Source organism: Poromitra crassiceps, assembly GCF_964638095.1.
Source record: "Poromitra crassiceps genome assembly, chromosome: 4".
In the NCBI taxonomy this organism is placed as follows: Eukaryota; Metazoa; Chordata; class Actinopteri; order Beryciformes; family Melamphaidae; genus Poromitra; species Poromitra crassiceps.
The window spans coordinates 59,060,899-59,085,898 of NC_139626.1; the positions used below are offsets into that span (position 1 = coordinate 59,060,899).

Consider the following 25,000-nt stretch of genomic DNA (forward strand, 5'->3'; position numbering starts at 1 on the left):
GACAGACAGACAGACAGACAGACAGACAGACAGGCAGACAGACAGGCAGACAGACAGACAGACAGACAGACAGACAGACAGGCAGACAGACAGACAGGCAGGCAGACAGACAGACAGACATACAGGCAGACAGGCAGACAGACAGACAGACAGACAGACAGACAGACAGACAGACATACAGACAGACAGACAGACAGACAGACAGACATACAGACAGACAGACAGACAGACAGACAGACAGACACACAGACAGAGATAGTGAGACAACAGCAAACTATAACATCACATGGTCATTATCAGTGAAAGGCAGTACAGTGCTCTGGATGTGTTTTGCCCTCCCTGCCTCACCGTCAGGCACAGACTCGGCCCAGCGGGGGTCGGAGGCGGGGTAGTCGTCCACCAGGTCCAGGTCGATGCGGATCACCATGGCATCCAGCTCCGCCCCCTCCTCCCCCTCCCCCTCCCCCTCCCCCTCGGGGGGGAACAGCTCGTCCGTGACCGTCTGAGCTCCAACCAGGTCGTTCCTGACGGAGGACAGAACATTTCTCTCCTCAGGGATTCTCTTTAACACACATACTCGTGTATAACACACTAGGGGTGGGAATCACCAGATGCCCGCGATACGATACTAAAACGATACTTGAGTCACGATACGATAGTATTGCGATATTGCGATACGTTGAATATTGCGATATATTGAATATTGCGATATTTCGATATATTGCGATTTCTTACTTTTTTAACTGCAAATGACGTCCCCAAAGGAAAACTTTGTCAACATCTGGTTTATATAAGAACAATTTTCCAGTCTGTTCATCTGACTTCAACCATTTTATTGCAGCAACATTGTCAAGTAGACAGACCAACAAGTTTCATAAAGTCATGTCATAGTTGCATGCACCTGACAAACTGAACTGTTTGTTACGGTCTACTTACAGTCCACCTTAACTGGATGTGTGTGTGGACTACTGTACTTAGGTAGTTTTTGAACAATGCAATTTCACTGCACTTGCACAAAACATCTTGTGCGGCCCATTCAGTAACTGGGGGAATTTGTAAATTACTGTTATGACAAAACTGTTACTGTTAAAACAAAATGAAAATATGCTACCGTTTGTTTACTGCTGGCCTTGGAACGAACGTTTATAGCAGCCCGGTGGCAGGGCATGGCCTGCAAAAAAAAAAAAAAAAAAAAAAAATTGCAATATCGATACTTGGCGTCCAAATATCGATACAATATCGTCAGGCAAAATATCGCGATACTATGGTGTATCGATTTTTTCCCCCACCCCTATAACACACCCATCACTTTCCTGTTGCAGAGGCATCTACACACTGAGGGAGCAAAAACAACGCTACAGAGAAACGTACTGCATCTCTCCACTATCATTCAGAATAAGTTCAATAATAGGGTTACATTATATATTTATTGGTTTTATACCCATTTTACTGTATGCGGCTTATTCACGAGTTTCCTGGTGAGACCGTGGGCGCTTCCATGAGACCCTCCCTCCCTGTTTCCAGCTGCCGGTTGCCTGTTTCCGCCCAGGACCGTTCATAGCGAAAGAGACTGAAAATAATCATAATAATTGTTGTGACTTTGTACCTACAGTACCTATGTCTTGTAATGGAGCCCCCCAGCACAATAATTTCACATGTCCATAATTGTACAACGGAGTGACAACATCTTGAATCTTGAAAGAGAGAGACCGCTAAAGCTCCGTTCAATCACCAAATTATAATAGTTCCGGTTTGGACGTTTAGCCTTCAAAATAAAAGTGGCCGCTATGCAACCACATACTATTTTTTAGCCATTTCGCCTCAAATAAGCCCGTACAGTACGAGTGAATTGACATTCGCCTTGTTTTTGTAAAATATCGCCGCTATGCAACCACACGACGATACTATTTTTAGCCATTTCGGATCAAATAAGCAATACATTCAGACTCTTTGACAGCGGCGCGCACCTCCTTCCTAGTGAAAGAGATGTAAACAGGAAGTCGACAACCGGCTACCACTGAGAATCATGGGAAATGTAAGTCAAGGAAAATGGTGAATACTCTTCTTGCTTTTTCTGTATTGACGTTGACTCATTTTATTACTTAAATTATCCAATCTCCCTAAGCAGCTAGGCATCAATAAAATGTCATTGTATCTCTTATCTTAACACCGATCCCAGTTTGACATCTGTTAAAAAACAGATATCAGCTGCTCAGTGTCGTCCGCCTCTGATCCCATGGCTACCATGCAGTTTAATTACATTTTTATTGTACAATTGATCAATACGACACTAGGAAGCCCGTGACATGAATTTAATCTAATAATGCAACATGCTGATTTGATCCCACACAAGTAGCACAGATATCTTTTCTCATCATCCTGGTTGCAGATGGGATGCACTGATAACACTGTTCCTCACACACACGCACGCACGCACGCACACACACATACACACACACACACACACACACACAGTTCCTCCATCCGCACACTAGGGGTGGGAATCACCAGATGCCCACGATACGATACTGAAACGATACTTGAGTCACGATACGATAGTATTGCGATACTGCGATATTTTCGATATTGCAATATATCGATATTGCGATATATTGAATATTGCGATATTTCGATATATTGCGATTTCTTACATTTTCAACTGCAAATGATGTCCCCAAAAGAAAACTTTGTCAACATCTGGTTTATATAAGAACAATTTTTCAGTCTGTACATCTGACTTCAACCATTTTATTGCAGCAACATTGTCAAGTAGACAGACCAACAACTTTCATAAAGTCATGTCATAGTTGCATGCACCTGACAAACTGAACTGTTTGTTACAGTCTACTTACAGTCCACCTTAACTGGATGTGTGTGTGGACTACTGTACTTATGTAGTTTTTGCAACTTCACTTCACTTACACAAAACATCTTGTGCAGCCCATTCAGTAACTGGGGAATTTGTAAATTACTGTTATGACAAAACTGTTACTGTTAAAACAAAATGAAAATATGCTACCGTTTGTTTACTGCTGGCCTTTGAACTAAAGTTTATAGTAGCCCGGTGGCCTGGCATGGCCTGCAAAAAAAAAAAAATTTTTTTTTTTTTTTTGCAATATCGATACTTGGCGTCCAAATATCGATACAATATCGTCAGGCAAAATATCGCGATACTGTGGTGTATCGATTTCCCCCCCCACCCCTACCGCACACTATTCTTCAGGTGACTGAACTTTAAAGTCGAGCTGAACCATTCATAAATAACAGTAATGTACAGTTTGCTGACGTCACCTAGTACTATCAAATTTCTACCCCATTTCAACCAATCATATCACGGCATGCAGCTGTCAATCAAATCTTCATTTCAGGATAATTTTCTCTTCCAAATGAAGGAGAAAATGGCGCCTAGTGCCTCTCATCTGGCAGAATTCCTATCCCATAAACTAACTACTAACTTGGCCAATTGTTAGAAACATGAACAAAAAACAAAAACTATCATCTCTAAGAATGCAAAGAACTCACTTACAGCAGCGATAATGGCGCGCGCATCCGAGAGCTTGGTTGTCAGGGGTCGCACTTCGGAGATTCCAGGCCGACGTGCTACACTCTCCGCTCGGCAACACGAAGGCAGCTGGCTGCCTGCGGCTCGCTGAGCTCCACTCAGCCACTAACCTCGCGTCACCAGTAGGGGTGGGACAAAATATCGATACTCACGTTATCGCGATATTTCCACTTGCGATACGTTATCGATACACTGGCACCAAGTATCGATATGTTCATTTAATTTTTTTTTTTTTTTTTAATAAACAGGCTAAAATATTATGCTGTGTGTGGTAGTTGAAACATAGTTTCAAGTTGACGTTTATTTATGTTTGTAGTTGAAACAAAAACATAAATACTGTAGGCTACATGAATGGAAATGTTTGCTCATTAATATCTACTTTTAGAAATTATATAGGTAGGTAGGTTATATAGGTTTTCTTGTTTTAATAATAATAATAAAAAGACTTAATGTGTAACTTTTCCTCCGTGGTATCGAAAATGTTATGAGTGAGTGAACTCAGAGAGTTCATGTCAATTCTGCTAATAAATACATAATACCTGCTTCTTGCCTTTTAGGGGTATTTTTTTCTCTTCAGTTACACAGGTATCGTGATGTATCGTCTTCCAATATATCGATTATCGCAGAATCGCTGTATCGTGATAATATCGTTATCGAGGGCCAAGTATCGTGACCATATCGTATCGTGAGCTACTCAGCGATTCCCACCCCTAGTCACCAGGCTCTTCCCGAGGGGAGCGCCACAACACGCTGAATCCCACTCGATTTGGAGGCGGAACGCGCCAGGATTGGCCAAAGCCCAATCGAGTCCCCAGAATTGTCAAATAAAATCATCGACATGATACTATGACCCGCCTCTCAACCTGTCATCTTAGACAAACTATGTTTTCAGTCTGAAAAGGACTCATTATGCACGTGATGAACGGGTTCAGTTCGACTTTAAGCATTGACCGATAAGAAGCCCCTATTCCATCCACTTTCTTATTGAGCAATTACAACAAGCTATTTGTTCCTGGTCTCTGGGAGCTGTTGAGCCACGTACCGACAGAACTGTAGGAAGGCCGTCTTCAGCAGTCTGCTTTTGTCCTCCTGAGCTACAGGCTCTGCTCTGGTTGGAGTCTCCATGGCGGAAACCTTCAACACACAACACAAAGGATCAATGCAGATCCAGGATGGAGTGTCTTGGAAAGGGAGTTTTGAAAGCCGGGAATCTCAGCCGCTGCTCGAGTCACTGTTGAGTCATTGTTAATTTACATACAAAAATAAACAAATTATGGAACCGTCACTGACTGCACCCATGTGTCCTTAACCTTTGCATAATGTTAAGCAACACATCCACTAGAGGGCAGTAGAGTCTCAAAAGTGTGTGTGTGTGTGTGTGTGTGTGTGTGTGTGTGTGTGTGTGTGTTTGGTACTGCTCCGTTTCATCCATATCTGCAAGCTTTCAGAAAATGTGCACAAATACTGATTAAATTAACTCAGAGTTTGCACAGAAGGCTGCATCCATATCTGTATTTAAAGATGAGCATATTTGAGCCGTAACCCTATAAAGCCCCTGCCTGCATATACATATATATTTATTCTGTGCTATAAACCCCCTGCCTGCATATACATATATATTTATTCTGTGCTATAAACCCCCTGCCTGCATATACATATATATTTATTCTGTGCTATAAACCCCCTGCCTGCATATACATATATATTTATTCTGTGCTATAAACCCCCTGCCTGCATATACATATATATTTATTCTGTGCTATAAACCCCCTGCCTGCATATACATATTTATTTATTCTGTGCTATAAACCCCCTGCCTGCATATACATATTTATTTATTCTGTGCTATAAACCCCCTGCCTGCATATACATATATATTTATTCTGTGTTATAAACCCCCTGCCTGCATATACATATATATTTATTCTGTGCTATAAACCCCCTGCCTGCATATACATATATATTTATTCTGTGCTATAAACCCCCTGCCTGCATATACATATATATTTATTCTGTGCTATAAACCCCCTGCCTGCATATACATATTTATTTATTCTGTGCTATAAACCCCCTGCCTGCATATACATATTTATTTATTCTGTGCTATAAACCCCCTGCCTGCATATACATATATATTTATTCTGTGTTATAAACCCCCTGCCTGCATATACATATATATTTATTCTGTGCTATAAACCCCCTGCATGCATATACATATATATTTATTCTGTGCTATAAACCCCCTCTCTGCATATACATATATATTTATTCTGTGCTATAAACCCCCTGCCTGCATATACAGAAATATTTATTCTGTGCTATAAACCCCCTGCCTGCATATACATATTTATTTATTCTGTGTTATAAACCCCCTGCCTGCATATACATATTTATTTATTCTGTGTTATAAACCCCCTCTGCATATACATATATATTTATTCTGTGCTATAAACCCCCTGCCTGCATATAGATATATATTTATTCTGTGCTATAAACCCCCTGCCTGCATATACATATTTATTTATTCTGTGTTATAACCCTGCCTGCATATACATATATATTTATTCTGTGCTATAAACCCCCTGCCTGCATATACATATATATTTATTCTGTGTTATAAACCCCCTGCCTGCATATACATATATATTTATTCTGTGTTATAAACCCCCTGCCTGCATATACATATATATTTATTCTGTGCTATAACCGCCCTGCCTGCATAATATACATATATATTTATTCTGTGCTATAAACCCCCTGCCTGCATATACATATATATTTATCCTGTGCTATAAATCCCCTGCCTGCATATACATATATATTTATTTTGTGTTAAAAAAAAACCTGCCGGCATATACATATATATTTATTCTGTGCTATAAACCCCCTGCCTGCATATACATATACAGTATATTTATTCTGTGCTATAAACCCCCTGCCTGCATATACATACATATTTATTCTGTGTTATAAACCCCCTCTCTGCATATATATATATTTATTCTGTGCTATAAACCCCCTGCCTGCATATACATATATATTTATTCTGTGCTATAAACCCCCTGCCTGCATATACATATATATTTATTCTGTGCTATAAACCCCCTCTCTGCATATACATATATATTTATTCTGTGCTATAAACCCCCTGCCTGCATATACATACATATTTATTCTGTGTTATAAACCCCCTCTCTGCATATACATATATATGTATTCTGTGCTATAAACCCCCTCTCTGCATATACATATATATTTATTCTGTGCTATAAACCCCCTGCCTGCATATATATTTATTCTGTGCTATAAACCCCCTCTCTGCATATATATATATATTTATTCTGTGCTATAAACCCCCTCTCTGCATATACATATATATTTATTCTGTGCTATAAACCCCCTCTCTGCATATACATATATATTTAATCTGTGCTATAAACCCCCTGCATGCATATACATATATATTTATTATGTGCTATAAACCCCCTGCCTATACATATATATTTATTCTGTGCTATAAAGCCCCTGCCTGCATAATATACATATATATTTATTCTGTGCTATGGGGCAGGGGGGGGGGGGGGGGGGGGGGGTGGGGGTGGGAACACACCCAGGTGTTGAAGTAGGCGGTGCAGGTTTGCACGGGTCAGACCCTTCTCCACCCTACTCTCTGGCTCTGTGTGTGCATATATGTGTGTGTGCGTGTGTGTGTGCATGTTTCACCGGCTTCGAGCCGATTTCTGTCTCCTCTCCACTCTCACTTCCTTGTAGGGCCGGGGGGGAGGGGCCTAATCTACAACTCGTGTGCACATCTCGGCCATAACGGGTGGACCGACAGACGCACCAGTGTAGGAACATTTTAACACATATTTTGGAGGGGCAACTTTTGCCCCCCCTATCAAACAAACGGGGGCATTTACAAAGTTTTGGGGACACATTAAAAAAGATCTTAATTAGTGCCTAAAGTTGCTCAAGTGTAGAGTGTGAACAACAGTGCTGCTTTGTGTGAGTGTGTTCTTCGTTGTCTTCTTCTGGCAACCAGCTTGCAGGTGCAGAGTGTGTGTTAGAGATAGAAACGGCAAATTGAAATGAATCGAATGAAAATAAAATTATCGAGATCTTGGGAGTCAATCCCCCCCCCCCCCCGCGATCACAGTTTTTCAGGGGCATTCTGAGATTTATTGGGGGCATTTTTGCCCTTGGCTAATTTCCTACACTGAAACATATCCACACCTTACAGAGTCTGGCACCAAAAGGACTCAATGACGAACTGTTATTCAACATGTTCTTATGATCTCCCCCTTTGTTTCTCTATTTTTGTAATGAAATGTTTTACCATATTCATTTTAAAATTCCCAATTTTTCCTTAAGGGTCGTTCTGCCGAGGAGCCTAGATCCTGCAAGTGTATCCTGGGCATAGATGGCCAGGCTCTTTTGCCATTGTACCCACTCCACTGTGTCCAGGTTTATAAATGTATGATCTTTTCTAAAGGCCTCTGTGTGTTCTACACAAAAATACATTGTCCCTTTGATATTTGCCCCTCGATGTTTTTTCTATGTATTGTGAAGCTCATTTATAAATATAGGCTATCTGAGGTAGGCCTTCTTTAACTTTTATAACCTATTACTGCAAGCACCATGCTGCTTTAGACCTAATTGGAGACAGTCTGGTCAGATCTTATAGTTATTATGATATTTGGTCCCTATTTAGTGCCTAAAATGAGCTTCACTTTATCCATTGTTTACTTTATCCATTGTTTATCTATTTAAATATGTATTTCCAAATGTTTATAATTATTTTTGCTATATAGGCTATAATTCAGTGTCTAATATGTCTTTTAGAAATGATTGTCTTGTGACCAAGCCCTTCTTCACGTGTGGAGTTCTGATTGGCTGTGACAGAACAGCCACTCGTTATTTAAGCGGCTTCATCATGTCTCTAACCATTTGTTTGAAAAAGGTCGGTGACCGAAACGTCACGGAAAATAAATTCCTAATTGCAAGTTTGGACGGTGTGCGCGGGACTCCCTTCTTTACTACACGGAAACATACCCCATCGCTCAATTTTCAAAACTCTTTGAACATTCAGCTCAGTGGGCCCAGCAGCAGCAGCAGCAGCAGGCGCTGTGGGCCTCCTGGCTGAGGTTTTACCTCCGGAGCGGCGGCCAGCGAGGAGCAGAGTGAGTCCTCCATGGTCTCGGGCAGGATGGAGGCGCTCTCCCTGCCCACCACCGCCACCAGCCCGCTGTTCTGAGAGAAGAAGACTGGCAGGTTGGCACAGCAGCCGCCCCCACGCACTCCGTCACCTGGGAGACAGCGAGAGAGAGAGCACCAGAGAGAGAGAGAGAGAGAGAGAGAGAGACAGAGAGAGAGAGAGAGAGAGAGAGAGAGAGAAAGAGAGAGAGAGAGAGAGAGCACCAGAGAGACACGCGCTGACATTTAAATGGGCTCGCTGGGTAATATTATAGTATCACATCCACAACTCCAAATTTTTGCCAAGTTTATGTCAAGGTTAAACCCCCCAAAAAAGAAAGAAACAATCATAATAAATATGATGATGATAATAACGATGATTGGTGCCAAAATAAGAGCGTTACATGAAGTTTCTAAAATTTTCCGCAAAAAAAAGGTCTGTATATAATTCCTTCCTGACGATGTGAATGGCTAACGATACACACTTGCACATCCATGTCGACCTTCAATTTGATCTTATTTGTTTTGATGTATTCATGTATTATTCTCTATTGTCCTCGCGATGTCAAGTGTCTGGAGCCCCAGCCACTGTGACCATTAGGGGTGTGCCGATTAATCGTTTTTTAGATGCGTCGCGATGAGTCACGTGACGATTAAAATCGATTCGCAATGTTCGATTATCGATTTGCAAAAAATTGCATTTTTTTTTTTTTGCAATTTTTTTTTTGCTTTATTTGCAAAAAATACGGTATTTCGCCCGGAAAGCAGTTCCTTAACTGTAAAACGAGACCAAAACCGAAGTACTGGAAACTGGAATCACTGAAGAAAGCATGCAGGGTGGCTGTAACATGTGATGCGTGGACTTCGGTCGCAACTGAAGATAATGGAGGTACATTTGTTTGTTTACGTTAATTAATGGATACCGACAAATATACCTTGCTTAAAAAAAATCCTGTTTGGTGAAAAAGATGCATCGAAAATCGTGATTAATCGTAATAATCGTAATAATCGTTTAATAATCGAATCGTAGCACCCTTAATCGTAATCGAATCGAATCGTGAGGTGCCTAAGTGACCATATTGCTTGCTGTGGAGCTGTGGAGCTGTGGAGCAGTGTCTGCGCTGGTGTTTTCTTTGCGTTCGCTTCCTGTTATTGGCGGGTGGGGCGGCCGAGTTGTGTGAAACTTTAAGGCTGCAGTAACGGGTCTGGTGGTGGAGGAGCTTGAACACAGCTGGTAGTGTCCTCTTGTAGTCAATATTATGAGTGATTGATGTAAACTAGAGGCATTGCAAACCAATATGGCAAAAACAATCCCAAAATGCCACATGCTCTCCCGAGCTCTATATGTCTAACTGTTGTATTTACTTTATATTGTTATCTAGTCAGTGTTTCCCCTACCATTCTACAGGCCTGGCGGGCCCGCCAGGCCAACGACGCCCCCGCCAGGCCAGAAATAATAAAATCATTTTATTTTTTCTCCCCCCCCCCCCCCCCGCTCTCCCCAAAATTTCAATAAACCTTTATGGCATATTATTACAATACAACAATACTAGTGTTGACAGTAATAGAAGATCTCAAATCATTCAAAACAATAAGCATTTTGCTTTTAGGAGGATCGTGCCAGCGTGCGGGGCTGTTCCAAAACGTGTCAACGTGTGTCGTTGCCTGGGAAACGCACATCCCATAATACAACTGTCCGCATCGCATCCCATAATAGTATGATGATACTTGGGATGCCATTGCGAACATAGATGCGAACAGGTTAGCTAAAAGTTTAGCGTCGCCAGCGAGGGCCCCCACCGTTGCCGTCGGGGGAACGTTTCGAAATCACCTCCAGGCCTGAAATTGTTTCTAGGGGAAACACTGCACCCTATTCTCTTCTTCTACTGCAACGCCCCAATTTCCCCAACAGATGATATTCAAGTTGAATGAGATCTAATATATTTCAGGGCTTAAAATTCAGCGCGGGATTGCGGGAATCCCGCACATTTTACCGAATTCCCGCATATTTTCAATTTATAAAGGGGGAGTAATCCCGCAATGGTTTGCGCAGACCGATCTATGCAAGCGAAACGGCTGTCTGTCTGACCCACTGAGCACACACTGTAGAAAGAGTTGCAGGATAGCCAAGCGAATGTGATTGGATGAACGTTTGACACTAGGCCAATCAGAGGCAGAGAGGGGCGGGTCATGGCTTCGCCTAGCCTTTGCCATCATGGGGAAAAAAGGAAAAAAACATTGCGTCCCTCTTGACATCAACGCACCTCTGCTAATTTCTCGGTGGGTAGACAGCTGCTTGCAAACATGATAGAACGCTGGCTAAAAAGGAAAACTACATCCTCAGAAGGGGGACCCGCTCAGATAAAACTAACAGGACAAGTGGAACAACAAGGCACTTCTAGCTGAAACGTCAACACCGAGTAACGTCAGTGTCAGTGATGTTTAGCGTTACGTTATTGACGATGAAGAATCTGATATCGATAATCAATCAATAATCATGTTAATTAATAACGTTAATCCTCCTTAGGCCCAGTGCCAGTGATGTCAACGATGTTGTCGCACTCGCCACTCAAATGGCGTTTCTCATAAAGCAGCCGTGAAAAATCTGGTGGAAGCATTTTCAATAAAAAGTGAAACGACACACAGATGGTTATAGTCACTTCAACAGAACTCTCCCCAATGCAAAATTCGAACAGGTTTAGTTGCCAGTAATGACAGTAGGAAAGGCAGATGTAGTGAGCAAAGATGGATGATTTAATATTCCATAGCCAAATCTAACTGACATCACTATTGTGAAGACAAAACAAAACACTTCTGATATAATATGATATTAGTGTTTAGACTAGAGTGTATCACTCAATACAAAAAAATAAAGGCTTCCATGAACCAAAAGCCTATGGCTTAGTCTGCAGAAGAAGCACAACAAAAGCCATAGTAATTTAGACTCAGGTGTGCATAAACTACTTCCCTTTTTAAATACAAAAATGTGAAATTACAGTATTATCGCTTATTGGACAGGAGAAGCAGGTATTTGTCATTATAGTATCGCCTGAAAAAATCCCCCCCCAAAGTCTATAAATCCCCCCCATCTGAAGAACATAAGGGGGGAGTTCCCCCCTAGTTTGCAAAGTGAATTTTAAGCCCTGTATTTAGATATCTTCTATTCTATTCTAATATAATTCTATCGTCATCCATGCTCTAATTACACTCTGCCATCAATATAACGGCATTATTCTTGATCCGATCCTTTGTAAATGCTCGTACTCTGCTGGTACTCTGTGTGTGTGTGTGTGTGTGTGTGTGTGTGTGTGTGTGTGTGTGTGTGTGTGTACTCTGGGGCCGAGGCTTGAGTTTGACCAAAGTGTGTTGTTTGATTGCAGTCTCACCGGGGGCGTTGAAGGCGATCTTCTCCTCGGGAAGCCCCGCCCCCCGGCCGGTGCCGGTGGAGCAGGCGAACACCAGCTCCTCGTTATAGAGGAAGGCAGCAGAGCCGGGGGAGCGAGGCAGCACCAGACGCGTGTTCTGCAGCACCTCTTCACTCTGAGACACACACACAGACACACACACACACACGCAGGCGCACACACACACGCAGGCGCACACACACACACACACGCACACACACACACACACGCACACGCACACACACACGGTGAGCAATCGGCGGGCTCAAAAGGCCTCTGAGCGACTAAAACAGTCGCTTGTATCCGTTGGCGATGGCCGGTTGTTAATAATAAAGCAATAACACACAGCTATTAAATTTAAATGTTGTTCATATTAAAAGACTAGTTGTATTTGTTGTCAATACCTGACAGTTTCGTCTCTGATGAAGATTGCAGGAAGCAGGAAGCAGCAGTCCAAACCGTCGGGTATTGACAAAAAATACAACTAGTCTTTAGTTAACTTTAGTTAAGACGAAATGAACTTGTTTGGACTAACACAGCTATTCCTCGCAGCAAAGCTACGGAAGTATACTGTTTCCGGCGTAACTTGTGCTGTTTTTCCCGGCGTATCTCAGCACAGAATCAGATGATGTGTGTGACTATAGAGGCAAAGTGACCGCCTACTTCCTGCTTCAGCACTGTACCAGAGATTTTCATCCGCCATTTATTTTCGCATTGACATTTCGTGAAATGCTTACAAAAAAATAGTTTTACTGGTTCAAACCAAACGGTTCAGATATGTTTAGAAACAGGAGACCAAAACGTAAAGAAATTGCGGATTTAAAGAAAATATTTTTTCGATGTAGTTTTTTAAGTTTTGGTCTGAGTGAAATGTTCTATGGCAGGGATACTCAACTTCCTTTGCCCGGGGGCCACTTTCATGAAATGATAGAAGGCCAGGGGCCAGTTAATAAACAAACAATATACAATTTTCTGTGGCGGATTGTAGGTTTTTGGGGTGTCAGCCGGAGTTTAGTCTGACAATGTTGTGCACACCGGATAGTTAGTTAGGTTAAGTAGGGTAGCGAGCAGACGGCGGTATTTGACAATTTAGCAGCTAAATCATAGATTATTGAAAGATATTCCATATTCCAGACTGAAATGCTATAACAGAAGTGGAGTATTGGCCAGAATGACATGAACATTTGAACACTTATTCAGCAGGTATCTTGCATGTTGCGTTCAGGTGCACTGTAAAAAAAATTATATATATATATATATATATATATATATATATATATATATATATATATATATATATATATATATATATATATATATATAATTTAAGGGTTGTTGACTTCTGAGACACTCCTTACATTTGACTGTTGTGTGAAAACAAGCTAGTTTATGCTAGTTTATGCTAGGTTCTATTTTCACTTTATTTCAATATTGACATTATTCCTCTGTCTTAACAACAATGTCCCATGAGAAGGGAATATGAGTTGCACAACCTCTGTTTGACTCGCATCTTAAGTTTGACACAAACATAGAGTCTCTTGTTAAGAGAGGCCAACAGAAAATCTATCTACTAAGGAAGATTAACTCCTTTAAAGTGTCAAAAACCATCCTGTGCACTGTTTCCAGATCTTATATTGAGAGCCTTAGAACCTTTTCTTTTATACGTTGGTTTAACGGTTTGTCTGTGAAGGGCAGAAATAGCCTTAACAATATCGTCAAAGTCTGCTCCAAAATCATTGGAGTCCAGCAGAGTGACCTGAACGCACTCTGGAAGAAGCGAGTGGTTCAGAAAGCAAAAGGTGTTATGGACCAACCTGACCATATCCTGTCCTCTCAATTTGCCCTCCTGCTGCTGGGACGGCGCTATCGAGCACCTCCCTGCAGAACAAACCCTTACTCCAAATCCTTCATTCCCTCAGCCATTCGGCTGTTGAATGCAGAGAAGTAGAAAGTGCATTTACTGTAAGTATGCAGTGTTTCCCACAGGATTTTGAGTATTTGTGGTGGGGGACCGCAGAGGGTGGGGGGGGCATGGCCCCCCCGTGAGATTTTTTTAAACATTTTAAAGTAAAATGCATGAATTTGGTGTACTTTGAGAAAGCTTAAGAGCAAAATTAAAAGGCTAGATCTATGAAGAACATGTCATCATTACTGTGCTGTGGGTTTACAATGACAAACTAAATTTCTCCCTATAGGTCAGGGATACTCAACTTGCTTTGCCACTTTCGTGAAATGATAGAAGGCGACGGGCCAGTTAATAAACAAACAATATACATTTTTCTGTAGCGGATTGTAGGTTTTTGGGGTGTCAGCCGGAGTTTAGGCTGACAATGTTGTGCACACTGGATAGTTAGTTAGGTTAAGTTAGTTAGGTTAAGTACATACATAAGTGCCTGGGTAGTGAGCAGATGGCGGTATTTGACAATGTAGCAGCTAAATCATAGATTATTGAAAGATATTCCATATTCCAGACTGAAATGCTATAACAGAAGTATTGGCCAGAATGACATGAACATTTATTGGACACTTATTCAGCGGATATCTTGCATGTTGCGTTCAGGTGCACTGTAAAAAAAAAAAGAAAAAAAAAAGAAAAGAATTGTCAACATCTTTTTGTGGCGGTCCAAATCCTTTTGTGGCGGCCCGCCACAAATTCCTTAATGTATGGGAAACACTGGTATGTAGTATGTACTTGAACCAACAACACTGTGCACCCTAGCATTTGCACTTTTTTTATATGCACTTTTTTTTTCTTTTATTGTTTTTAAAACCAATTGTTTACACATTGTTTGCACCTTATGCACTTTACATGTGTATAAACAATGTTGCGCCGTGCATCTATGCGGCTCAGATCCCTGTGTGCTGCGGGACACGAGGAATCAAAACGCACTTCCCCTCGGTCGATCACACTGAGTTTCTCTTTTTGTTTCTTTTCTTTCTGAATGTTTCTGTATTTTGTATCTTGTGATTTAGGACAGAGACACAATGTGTTTACCCGCAACAGTGATGAACTGCAGAAACTGAATTGCCCCTCGGGGATAAATAAAGTTTTCTGAATCTGAATCTGAAGGCTGTGTGAGGAAAAGTCGTTCTTTCATGAAGGCACTCACGCCATTGTCTCGCGTTTCCTTATGTTTCTTCGTTGTGTTTGTGCACTGTATTTTAGGGATGTTCATCAGTTATCGAAAATCGATAATTGATCGTTAAGGAATGGAATCGATCATGTGGAATTTTTATCGATTTTGTTATTATTAAATTATTATTATTTTATTTTTTTGCGGACTAGGTTTGGGTGGAATTCGTTCCTCCTCGCCCCACTCCATTGCACAGCCGACTAACGTGAGGTGGAGCTTCATATAGTCTCTAGTTTTCTGGCTGGGCACGGGCCTTTGTGCCAACAAAACTGTTTTAAACATGGGGAATTCACACCGGCATGCGCCGGGGACAGCAGAGTGTTGGAGAGGAGACACATTGAAATAAAAAGTTAATTGAGGAGAACACGTTGTCTTTCGTATTTTCTGCCATAGGCATTCATTTTGTAAAAAATATATATTAAAAAAATATTATTATTAATATGATCGATAATCGATAATTGATCGTTAATTTTCCCCGATTTTCGATTATGGAAATTTTTCAAAATGAACATCCCTACTGTATTTAGTCATTTAGTGCGTGTGATTGACTAAAACGTGAGATTTAGGTAGGTCTGTTCTTTGTAGTCCTTTGAGACATGCCGTGGTGATGTGTAGGGCCTATAGAAACTTGACTTGACTAAAAACCTAAAACACTCGAAACAAAGCAATCCATTTGAAGTGCAGGAACAAGTCGACCAGAGTGTGAAGACGGACCTGGAAGGGAGGATTGTACTTGGTGACCTCCACGGTGAACTGGTCGGAGATGCTGGCTCCGCCGTCCTGCAGGGTGACCAGGCAGAAGTAGGCCAGGCAGGGCGTGTCCGAGGGGTGCCAGGCCGCCGCCAACACCACCAGGCCCACTCTGGAACAGCACCACACAGGCCCTGGGTTAACTCGGCACAAGTGCTATCAGTGTTGACCATTGCAATAGGGCCCGGGCCGGGGCTAGGGCAGTGGGTCTGAACCTTTTTGAGCTGACCCCCCCAAAAAATATGTCCGCCCCCCCCCCCCCCCCCCCCAAATCACGTGCACATCGGCATGGAGCTCGTGCGTATTTACGCACAGAACGCAGACTTCATATCAGTGATTGCGCTTCTCTGCTCCGTTTGTCCCATGGGTTAATTACTGACCCAAAATTTGCAAAACGACAAAATCAATTTGGCTTCAACTACAGTTGTCAATCAATCAATCAATCAATCAATCGACGGCACAACTCATTGTGAAGGAGAGAGACACGACTCCTTTGCAAGCTGAACATGCAGGGATAATGACATGCTATATATTAAAGGTAAAAACGAAAAATAAATATATAAATGCAGGCTTATTATAGCTCTGTCATTCATCTCGTTAATACAAGACAGGCTTGTATTATCTTATACAAGCCTGGAGATATAATGGAAAAAGTAAAAAAAAAAAAAAAGTAAAAAAAAAAAAAAGCCACTCAGTCGTGACCCCCAGGTTGAGAACCACTGCCCTAGGGCCGGAGTATGCGTCCCCCTAGGGCGGGGGTGTCCAACCCTTTTTTAAATAGGGGCCAGATTAGATCATATGAAAATACATGCTTCTCACATCAAATGGGTTATTTTCTTTTCCTGGAAACATGAGTTCCGCCTGCGTTGTTCCTACTTGGTGCTTGTCTACAAACTGTAGGACGGTGCCGTCATCGTTAGGTGAACAGACTAGAACGACCGCAACGCGGACTTATGCCTCCGCAATTAGTTCATTCTTGAGTCCAAATCGCCATTTGAGGTAAATTGGAAGAAATTCCGTCAAGGCGCTCCTGTGATGTTGCGTTACAGAGCTTGGAAATTGGGTGTGTGAGAGGTCACAGTGACCTTGAACTTTGACCACCAAAATGTAATCAGTTCATCCTTGAGTCCAAATGGACGTTTGAGGCAAATTCGAAGAAATTCCATCAAGACATTCCTGAGATATCGCGTTAACAAGCTTGAAAATGGCATTCGAGAGGTCACAGTGACCTTGACCTTTGATAACCAAAATGGAATCAGTTCATCCTTGCGTCCAAGTCGATGTTTGAGCCAAATTAAGAAATTCTATCAAGCCGTTCTTGAGATATTGCGTTAACCAACTTGGGAATGGCGTTCGTGAGGTCACAGTGACCTTGACGTTTGACCACCAAAATGTAATCAGTTCATCCTTGAGGCCAAGTTAATGTTTGAGGCAAATTTGATGAAATTCCGTCAAGGCATTCCTGAGATATGGCGTTAACAAGCTTGAAAATGGCGTTGGAGGTCACAGTGACCTTGACCTTTGATCACCAAAATGTAATCCATTCATCCTTGCGCCCAAGTCGACGTTTGAGCCAAATTGGCAGAAATTCCATCAAGCCGTTCTTGAGATATCGCTTTAATGAACTTGGGAATGGCATTCGTGAGGTCACAGTGACCTTGACCTTTGACCACGAAAATCTAATCAGTTCATCCTCGAGTCCAAGTCGATGTTTGAGGCAAATTTGATGAAATTCCGTCAAGGCGTTCCTCAGATATCGCGTTAACAAGCTTGAAAATGGCGTTCGAGAGGTCACAGTGACCTTGACCTTTGACCTTTGACCACCAAAATCTAATCAGATCATCCTTGAGTCTAAGTCGATGTTTGAGGCAAATTTGATGAAATTCCGTCGGCGTTCCTCAGATATCGCGTTAACAAACATCGTACGGACGTACGGACGTACAACCCGGATCCATAATGCCTCCGGCCTGGCTATCGCCGGCGGAGGCATAAAAAACGCAAAGTGCTTGATTAACCAATACTGTGTGGAGGGCCACAAGCCGCGGGCCGTTGGAAATCGGTCCGCGGGCCGCAATTGGCCCCCAGGCCACACTTTGGACGCGCCTGCCCTAGGGGTACGTGGAAGTACTACAGCGGGTACTTGAGAGAAAGGGGAAAATGGAGAAATGGAAGAATAAATCATGAAAATAAATGAAACGTTACAATAAATCTGCATTAATTGTAACTTTCACTCAATTTCTTATTTTGTAATGTTACATTCTTCAAAGGGTGGGTTATCATTCATTCATTGCATCGTATGCTGTAGTTTTCTCTTGTAGTTTTCTAAGCAAAACGTTGTAGTCGTGTAAAGGGGGTGCTTGGAATCAGAAATCAGGGAAAGGGGGGTACTGAAGCCAAACAAGTTTCAGAGTCACTGCCCTACACCAAAGCAGAGGACCTACGGGGTAGGGCCATATGATTTCCGCAAAACGGAAAAAACGGACGGACACATCAACTGTAAAACATGGAATATTGCAGAATTTTCCATAATTTGGCTGAAATTGATAAAAGTAGGCCTAATTATCAAAATAAGAAGTAGATCTAATGATCGTAGTAACCTAAATGATTTTATAATTGTAAAATATACCTAGAGAAATTATTCAATTTCTGATTGGGGTGTTTTGAGAGGGGGGGCGGTCTTGTGTGGGACCCTTACTGCACCTCACAACTTAGTTTTCACCTTGAGAAACATGTCAAAGAGGCTGTCTGAGAGAGCAGAGTCATCAAAACAAGAAAAAATATCACTCCTAACCCCTAAATTAAAATTAAAATGGAAAAAACTGAATTTGGGGGAAAATAAAACGTAATTTGGAAAAGAATTAAACGGATTTCATATGGCTCTACCTACGGGGTATCAGTTACTCGTGATGGGACGGTCTCACAGGACAGGTGATGATAATGAGGTAATTACTCAAATACACACACACACACACACACACTCACTGGCTGAGCTTCATATCCAGGTATATGACGTTGGCTCCTTCCTTCATCTCCTCATAGTTGCTCTCAGACCCCTGGATGGAGGGAGAAGATCAAAGACTGTTAGCATTATTTCTTTATTTGAGGGACAGTGCACATTCACAAACATTACTGTTAATGTGCCAGTGTTAACCCTAACATACATGTCTTTAATGTGCCAGTGCCTCACACACACACTGACAGGAGTATTAACCCTAACATACATGTCTTTAATGTGCCAGTGCCTCACACACACTGACAGGAGTATTAACCCTAACGTACATGTCTTTGATGGTGGGAGGAAACCCCTACGGACACGGGGAGAACATGCAAACTCCAAACAGAAAGGACCTGGCTGGGGACGGACCGAGGTTCGAACCCGTGACATTCTTGCTGTGTGGCAGCAGCGCTCACCGCTGAGCCGCCGTGGCGTCATTTGGACCATGTATGACTTGTATGGCATGCTCAGTATTACAAAATGAAGAGTTTTTTTTAAAAGGGCATTTCACCTAACCTTGCTTGCAAGATGGATAACCTCGCGAGATCAAAAGAGATTCTCTCGACGTATCCATCTTGTCATGCACAGGCAGGCAGTTAAGATGATTGGTCGAACCATGCCGGCCCGACCAATCAGCGGCAGCCGTAGGCGGGCTCAGGCTCGTCTGGGCAAGTAGTGGGTACATGGTCTTTGTAGTTCTTTTCACTCGTCCACATGGCTGCCGCCGCGGAAGTGACAGGCAGTCTGAATGAAATTGAATGTAACGTTCCCAATTCTATGTATTAAATTCTAAAAAACGACCCTCAACATTTGGGAAGGCTAAGCCACACAACTAGTTTGTTATAATAATTATAAACTAAATGCTTCGAAGGTGACTTTACGACCGTGAGGACTCAATCAATGAATACCACGGAGATCAGGGCACAGGCACCTTCGGCGATCTGATTGGTTGAAGTTAACACCCAGATGGATAGACAGATGGGTCATCCAATCACCTGCCAAGTAGCTTGGAAAAAGTGCCCGCCTCCGTCAGCGGGTCTGGTTACTGCATTCCCAGATCGACTGGTTTAGTGAAACTATGTGGAGCTATACCGTCCATCTGGCAGCGTCAGGTTACATTTCACCCATGTGATTGCCAATTTGCTGCCATCTTCTTAGGTATAAACCATTTGATTCGGGATTTCAGTTGATTCAGAGTTCAGTACAGTAGATTACAGATTGAACTTTTTACTTTCCACAACACCTTTTTCCCCACAAAGTAGAGCCAGGGATCAAAGGTAAGCTATGTAAGATTTTCCCTCAACTTCTCCAATTAGCTTGTTGTTGCCCATGTATTTAACTCAATGTATTTTTCCTAGGCAGCAAGTAGCTCCGCCCCTACCGAGACAGGCTCCAGCAATACGGGGGTGGAGCAGCAAGTCGTGAACAGTGTTGGGCAAGTTACTGAAAATCGGTAATTAGTTACAGTTACTTCTCTTTAAAGTAATTTAATTACTTTAAAGTTACTAGTTACTTCAAAGTAGTAGTTCGTAGGGAAAGTAACTTTTGGGTTACTTTTAAAAGTCTGCTTCGATTGTCTTATTAATGCACACATTATTTTAGTGTCGCTGTGCCACAGTGTGGCATTGAACATTCGCTTATAGCCTACCCAAGGTCATTAGCCCCTGGGGTTTATAGCTTACCCAAGGTCATTAGTCTCTGGGGCTTATAGCCTACCCAATGTCATTAGTCTCTGGGGCTTATAGCCTACCCAAGGTCATTAGCCCCTGGGGCTTATAGCCTACCCAAGGTCATTAGTCTCTGGGGCTTATAGCCTACCCAAGGTCATTAGCCTCTGGGGCTTATAGCCTACCCAAGGTCATTAGTCTCTGGGGCTCTGGCTGCAGCTGCAGCTCTCTCCCCGGACTAGGTCTGAGGATCAGAAACCGGATAATCCTCTGAAGTTGTCCTTTATTTTCATATCCTAAAGTAACTAGTAACTAGCCCAGTTGTAACTGTTGTTGGAACTGTAACTGAGTTACTAAATTTGAAAAAGTAATTGGTTCGATTACTAGTTCTGCAAAAAGTAGTTAACACGTTCATTGCCAATCACTTTTCGATTTTTTTTTTTTGACGGTGGGATGTGCATCTACCCCTTTTACATCTCTTATATAGGTATTGGACGTGTACAACGTGTACAACCCATTCCACCGACCCACTAAGTGGTGACAAGGAAGGAGGAAGGCAAGCAAAAACCAGTGTGACTGAAGCCATTCTCATGAAGGTGGATTGGCGAAGGCGCTTTTGTTTTCGCGCTGATTGCTGGCGGTGCGGGATTGCAGATTTGCATAGTGGATTGCGGGTGGGACACACTTTGAAACACGCAGCATAAATATGACCAGAATCGCAAAAGCTTCATCAAAGCCCTCAACCAAAACTCCAAGAAGCGAGCGAGTCCAACCAGACTTCCTCAAAGAGCGGCCGCACAGACAGGCTCACACCCGCACAGCAGCAGCAAAGCAATGAGACTGGTGACAAGCGGGGACTGCCCCCTAGTCCGACACCAAATTGGAAACAGCCCTAAAAGGCTTTTAGAATGGGATTTTCAACCCATTCTTTTTTGTTTCTTTTTCGCTATAATTTAGAGTAATTTAATTTCTATTCAGAAATTTATTTGAGAGGTCGAGAGTATGAGAAAGTGCATTTGCACAGGTAGGAAAGTGCTTGTGACATGGCGCTGCAGCCAAGAAGAACGCCCACGGAGGGAGGAGTTGAGCAGAGGGAAGTTTACTGCTGTTATGGAGGAAATTACTGTTCAAAACTATTGTTTAGGTCTTACTGATGCCAAAAATGAATGGTTAAAGTGACTGTTCTATCGAATTTCACAAAAAGCCGTTTATCTCTGAATATTTTTTCTGATGCTGAAACCATGCTGTATTCAACTGCTAATGCTTACATAACTACTAACTCTACAAACTAACTCTTTTAGACAGAGAAAGCACACATTCTATTAGTTCTTTTTAGATGATTGGTGTTCACGAAGTCCTAACAGAAGAGAAACCTCGGCTCTTGTAAAATGAGCCTAGAATCCTCAAAAAAAAAACTGGCAGAAGCTATCTACAGCAAAAAAAAACGGCTGGCAGTCAATGTGTTAAGTTACAGTACTCCCAACGCTGGTCGTGAAGGTGGAAAAAAGTAATGCTCCCTCAACTGCGTATGGAGGTAAAAGCGATGTAAGTCTTTACACAGTGATATAAGCCTTATAGACGGTTTTAACTTGACAACAAAAACATTCTAAATTGAACCCCCGCTCACTTCCTGTTGCAGTGTTTGCTATGGACATAAAAGAAAAAAAAACATTCAAGCGCAGGACTGATCATTCCGTGAAAACCGTCTACACAGCTGAGCGGCGAAAACAAAAGTAACGATGTCGAGTGAATATTTCTGCAGTTTGCCGAATGCTGAGAAAAAGGAAGTGCTGTGGGGTTGCGCTCTGGTGAAAACCGTCTATAGGACGTCCTACGCAGCGGACGTTGCCACCTGTAAGACCTGAAAGAGACGGATCCCATCGCGGGGCCACGCACCCAGATGGCGTCGGCGATGCTGTGGGTCAGCGCGCGCCTGACGTCCCAGCTGAGGACTTGGCGCTCCGACGCCTCGTCCACCTCCCACTTCCTCAGGCTGGAGCTGCTCAGGGTGTACAGGCTGCCCGCGCCCCCCACCCACAGCACGCTGTGGAGCTGTGCAAGCAAGCAAGAGAGAGAGAGAGAGAGAGACACAGTCACAACCAGTCATACTCTATCTACTGAGCTCCCAAAAGGACTTGTACCTGTAACTCTGGCTGTGTTACAGCCTTATGCCCAATGTCCACCAGATGCGGTGCGGCTGTGCGCGCCTCCGGTCAAACTGTCAGAAACGGACTCTCACCCATGTTAATAGACCCTTCTCACGGGGGCCATTTTGTGTCGAAAAGGCAGAATAAACACAGGTGCAAGCAAAACACTAATGAGGGTTTCCAAATTCCAATCATGGAAGTTGGAAACCCTCATTAGTGTTTTGCTTGCACCTGTGTTTACCCTGCCTTTTTGACACAAAATGGCCCCCGTGAGAAGGGTCTATTGGAGCCCGACTGATATTGGGAGTTTTGAGGCCGACGCAATTATTAGGGAGTAAAAAGAATTCCGATATCGATTATCGGCCGGTATTCTTATATTATATACACACACATTATATTACACAACTCCTTTTGCAGTGATCCCTCAAATATCAAACACTTGACGACGATATTGTAATGGTAGAATAATTTTGCTCTCACAATTAGGGGTGCACCGATCGATCGGCAAGCAATCTGTATCGGCCGATTTTGACCTCAAATATGCGATCGGCGATCGGCAATTTTTTTATATAAAAAAAAATATATATATATATATAAAAAAAAAAGCCCTATCACTAATCAGGCTTTCCAACGATATAAAATACAATGCCAATTGGTATTATTAAAGGGGAGAAATAATCGACCTAAAATAACGTTTCCAAACTTTCTTTGAGGAGTTTATATATCGGTGATCGGTAATCGGTGATCGGTCGATGATCGGTTGGGCAGATATTTCCCATAGGCGATCGGCAATCAGTGATCGGTGGCAAAAAACGTGATCGCTGCACCCCTACTCACAATATGACTTGACGTGACTTGAGATTGCTCAATAGGACTGCAAATCAGTCCTATAATGTGGGATATTGGCAGGATATTTTACAGCTTATCAATTAACTTTATGTTCCAAATTGACATCAATGCAATGAAACGGTAAACATCACTGGGAATTTAATAATTATTATAAATAACTAGAAAAAGAAATACAAAAACATAAAAAGAACAAATATATACCTTGAGTTAAGAAAAAGGCTCAAATATAACTTAAAAAATAAAAAATATTATCGGCCGATAATATCGGTGGACCGATATATCGGTGGGCTCTAATGTTAATAGATGGGCAATAAATGCTGTGCGGAAAAAAATACGCACCTGTTCTATTTTTTGCCGGGTCACCATGTGTCTGACAGGATGACATGGGTGAAGGCCTGTTCAGGCAGCCGCACCCGAGCCGCACGGCGCTGGTGGACATTTGCCTTTACTGTACCTATTGAACTAGATGCGTCTCTTCAACACAGACAGATCACATAAGCTGACTCACGGTGTCGTTGGGTGGCGGGGGGGGGAGCATGTAAGCTGACTCACGGTGTCGTTGGGTGGCGGGGGGGAGCACGTAAGCTGACTCACGGTGTCGTTGGGTGGCGGGGGGGGGGGGCATGTAAGCTGACTCACGGTGTCGTTGGGTGGCGGGGGGGGGGGGGCACGTAAGCTGACTCACGGTGTCGTTGGGTGGCGGGGGGGGGAGCATGTAAGCTGACTCACGGTGTCGTTGGGTGGCGGGGGGGAGCATGTAAGCTGACTCACGGTGTCGTTGGGTGGCGGGGGGGGGAGCATGTAAGCTGACTCACGGTGTCGTTGGGTGGCGGGGGGGGAGCACGTAAGCTGACTCACGGTGTCGTTGGGTGGCGGGGGGGGGGGGGGCATGTAAGCTGACTCACGGTGTCGTTGGGTGGCGGGGGGGGGGGGCATGTAAGCTGACTCGCGGTGTCGTTGGGTGGCGGGGGGGGGGAGCATGTAAGCTGACTCACGGTGTCATTGGGTGGCGGGGGGGGAGCATGTAAGCTGACTCACGGTGTCGTTGGGTGGCGGGGGGGGAGCACGTAAGCTGACTCACGGTGTCGTTGGGTGGCGGGGGGGGAGCATGTAAGCTGACTCACGGTGTCGTTGGGTGGCGGGGGGGGAGCACGTAAGCTGACTCACGGTGTCGTTGGGTGGCGGGGGGAGCATGCCGAAGAGGCTGGAGACGCGGCGGCCGATGCCGGACAGCACGCCCTGGCTCTGCTGCAGCGCTCTGCTCTGCAGCTTCCTGGAAGAGTCCACGCTCACTCTCAA

The 25,000-nt window shown here is 43.2% G+C and overlaps 1 protein-coding gene across 1 annotated transcript in view; it reads right to left on the reverse strand.

The window, feature by feature from the left end:
* nup133 (nucleoporin 133) overlaps nt 1-25,000 on the reverse strand; it is an 81,733-nt gene that overhangs the window by 49,345 nt on the left and 7,388 nt on the right. The window contains exons 5-12 of the mRNA XM_083634946.1: nt 24,869-25,000; nt 22,602-22,757; nt 19,026-19,096; nt 16,008-16,155; nt 12,142-12,295; nt 8,714-8,868; nt 4,605-4,696; nt 349-524 (exon numbers count right to left, since the gene is read on the reverse strand). The exon at nt 24,869-25,000 is cut by the window's right edge and continues 39 nt beyond it. Coding sequence (XP_083491072.1) covers nt 349-524; nt 4,605-4,696; nt 8,714-8,868; nt 12,142-12,295; nt 16,008-16,155; nt 19,026-19,096; nt 22,602-22,757; nt 24,869-25,000 — 1,084 coding nt within the window. The remainder of the gene's footprint in view (nt 1-348; nt 525-4,604; nt 4,697-8,713; nt 8,869-12,141; nt 12,296-16,007; nt 16,156-19,025; nt 19,097-22,601; nt 22,758-24,868) is intronic.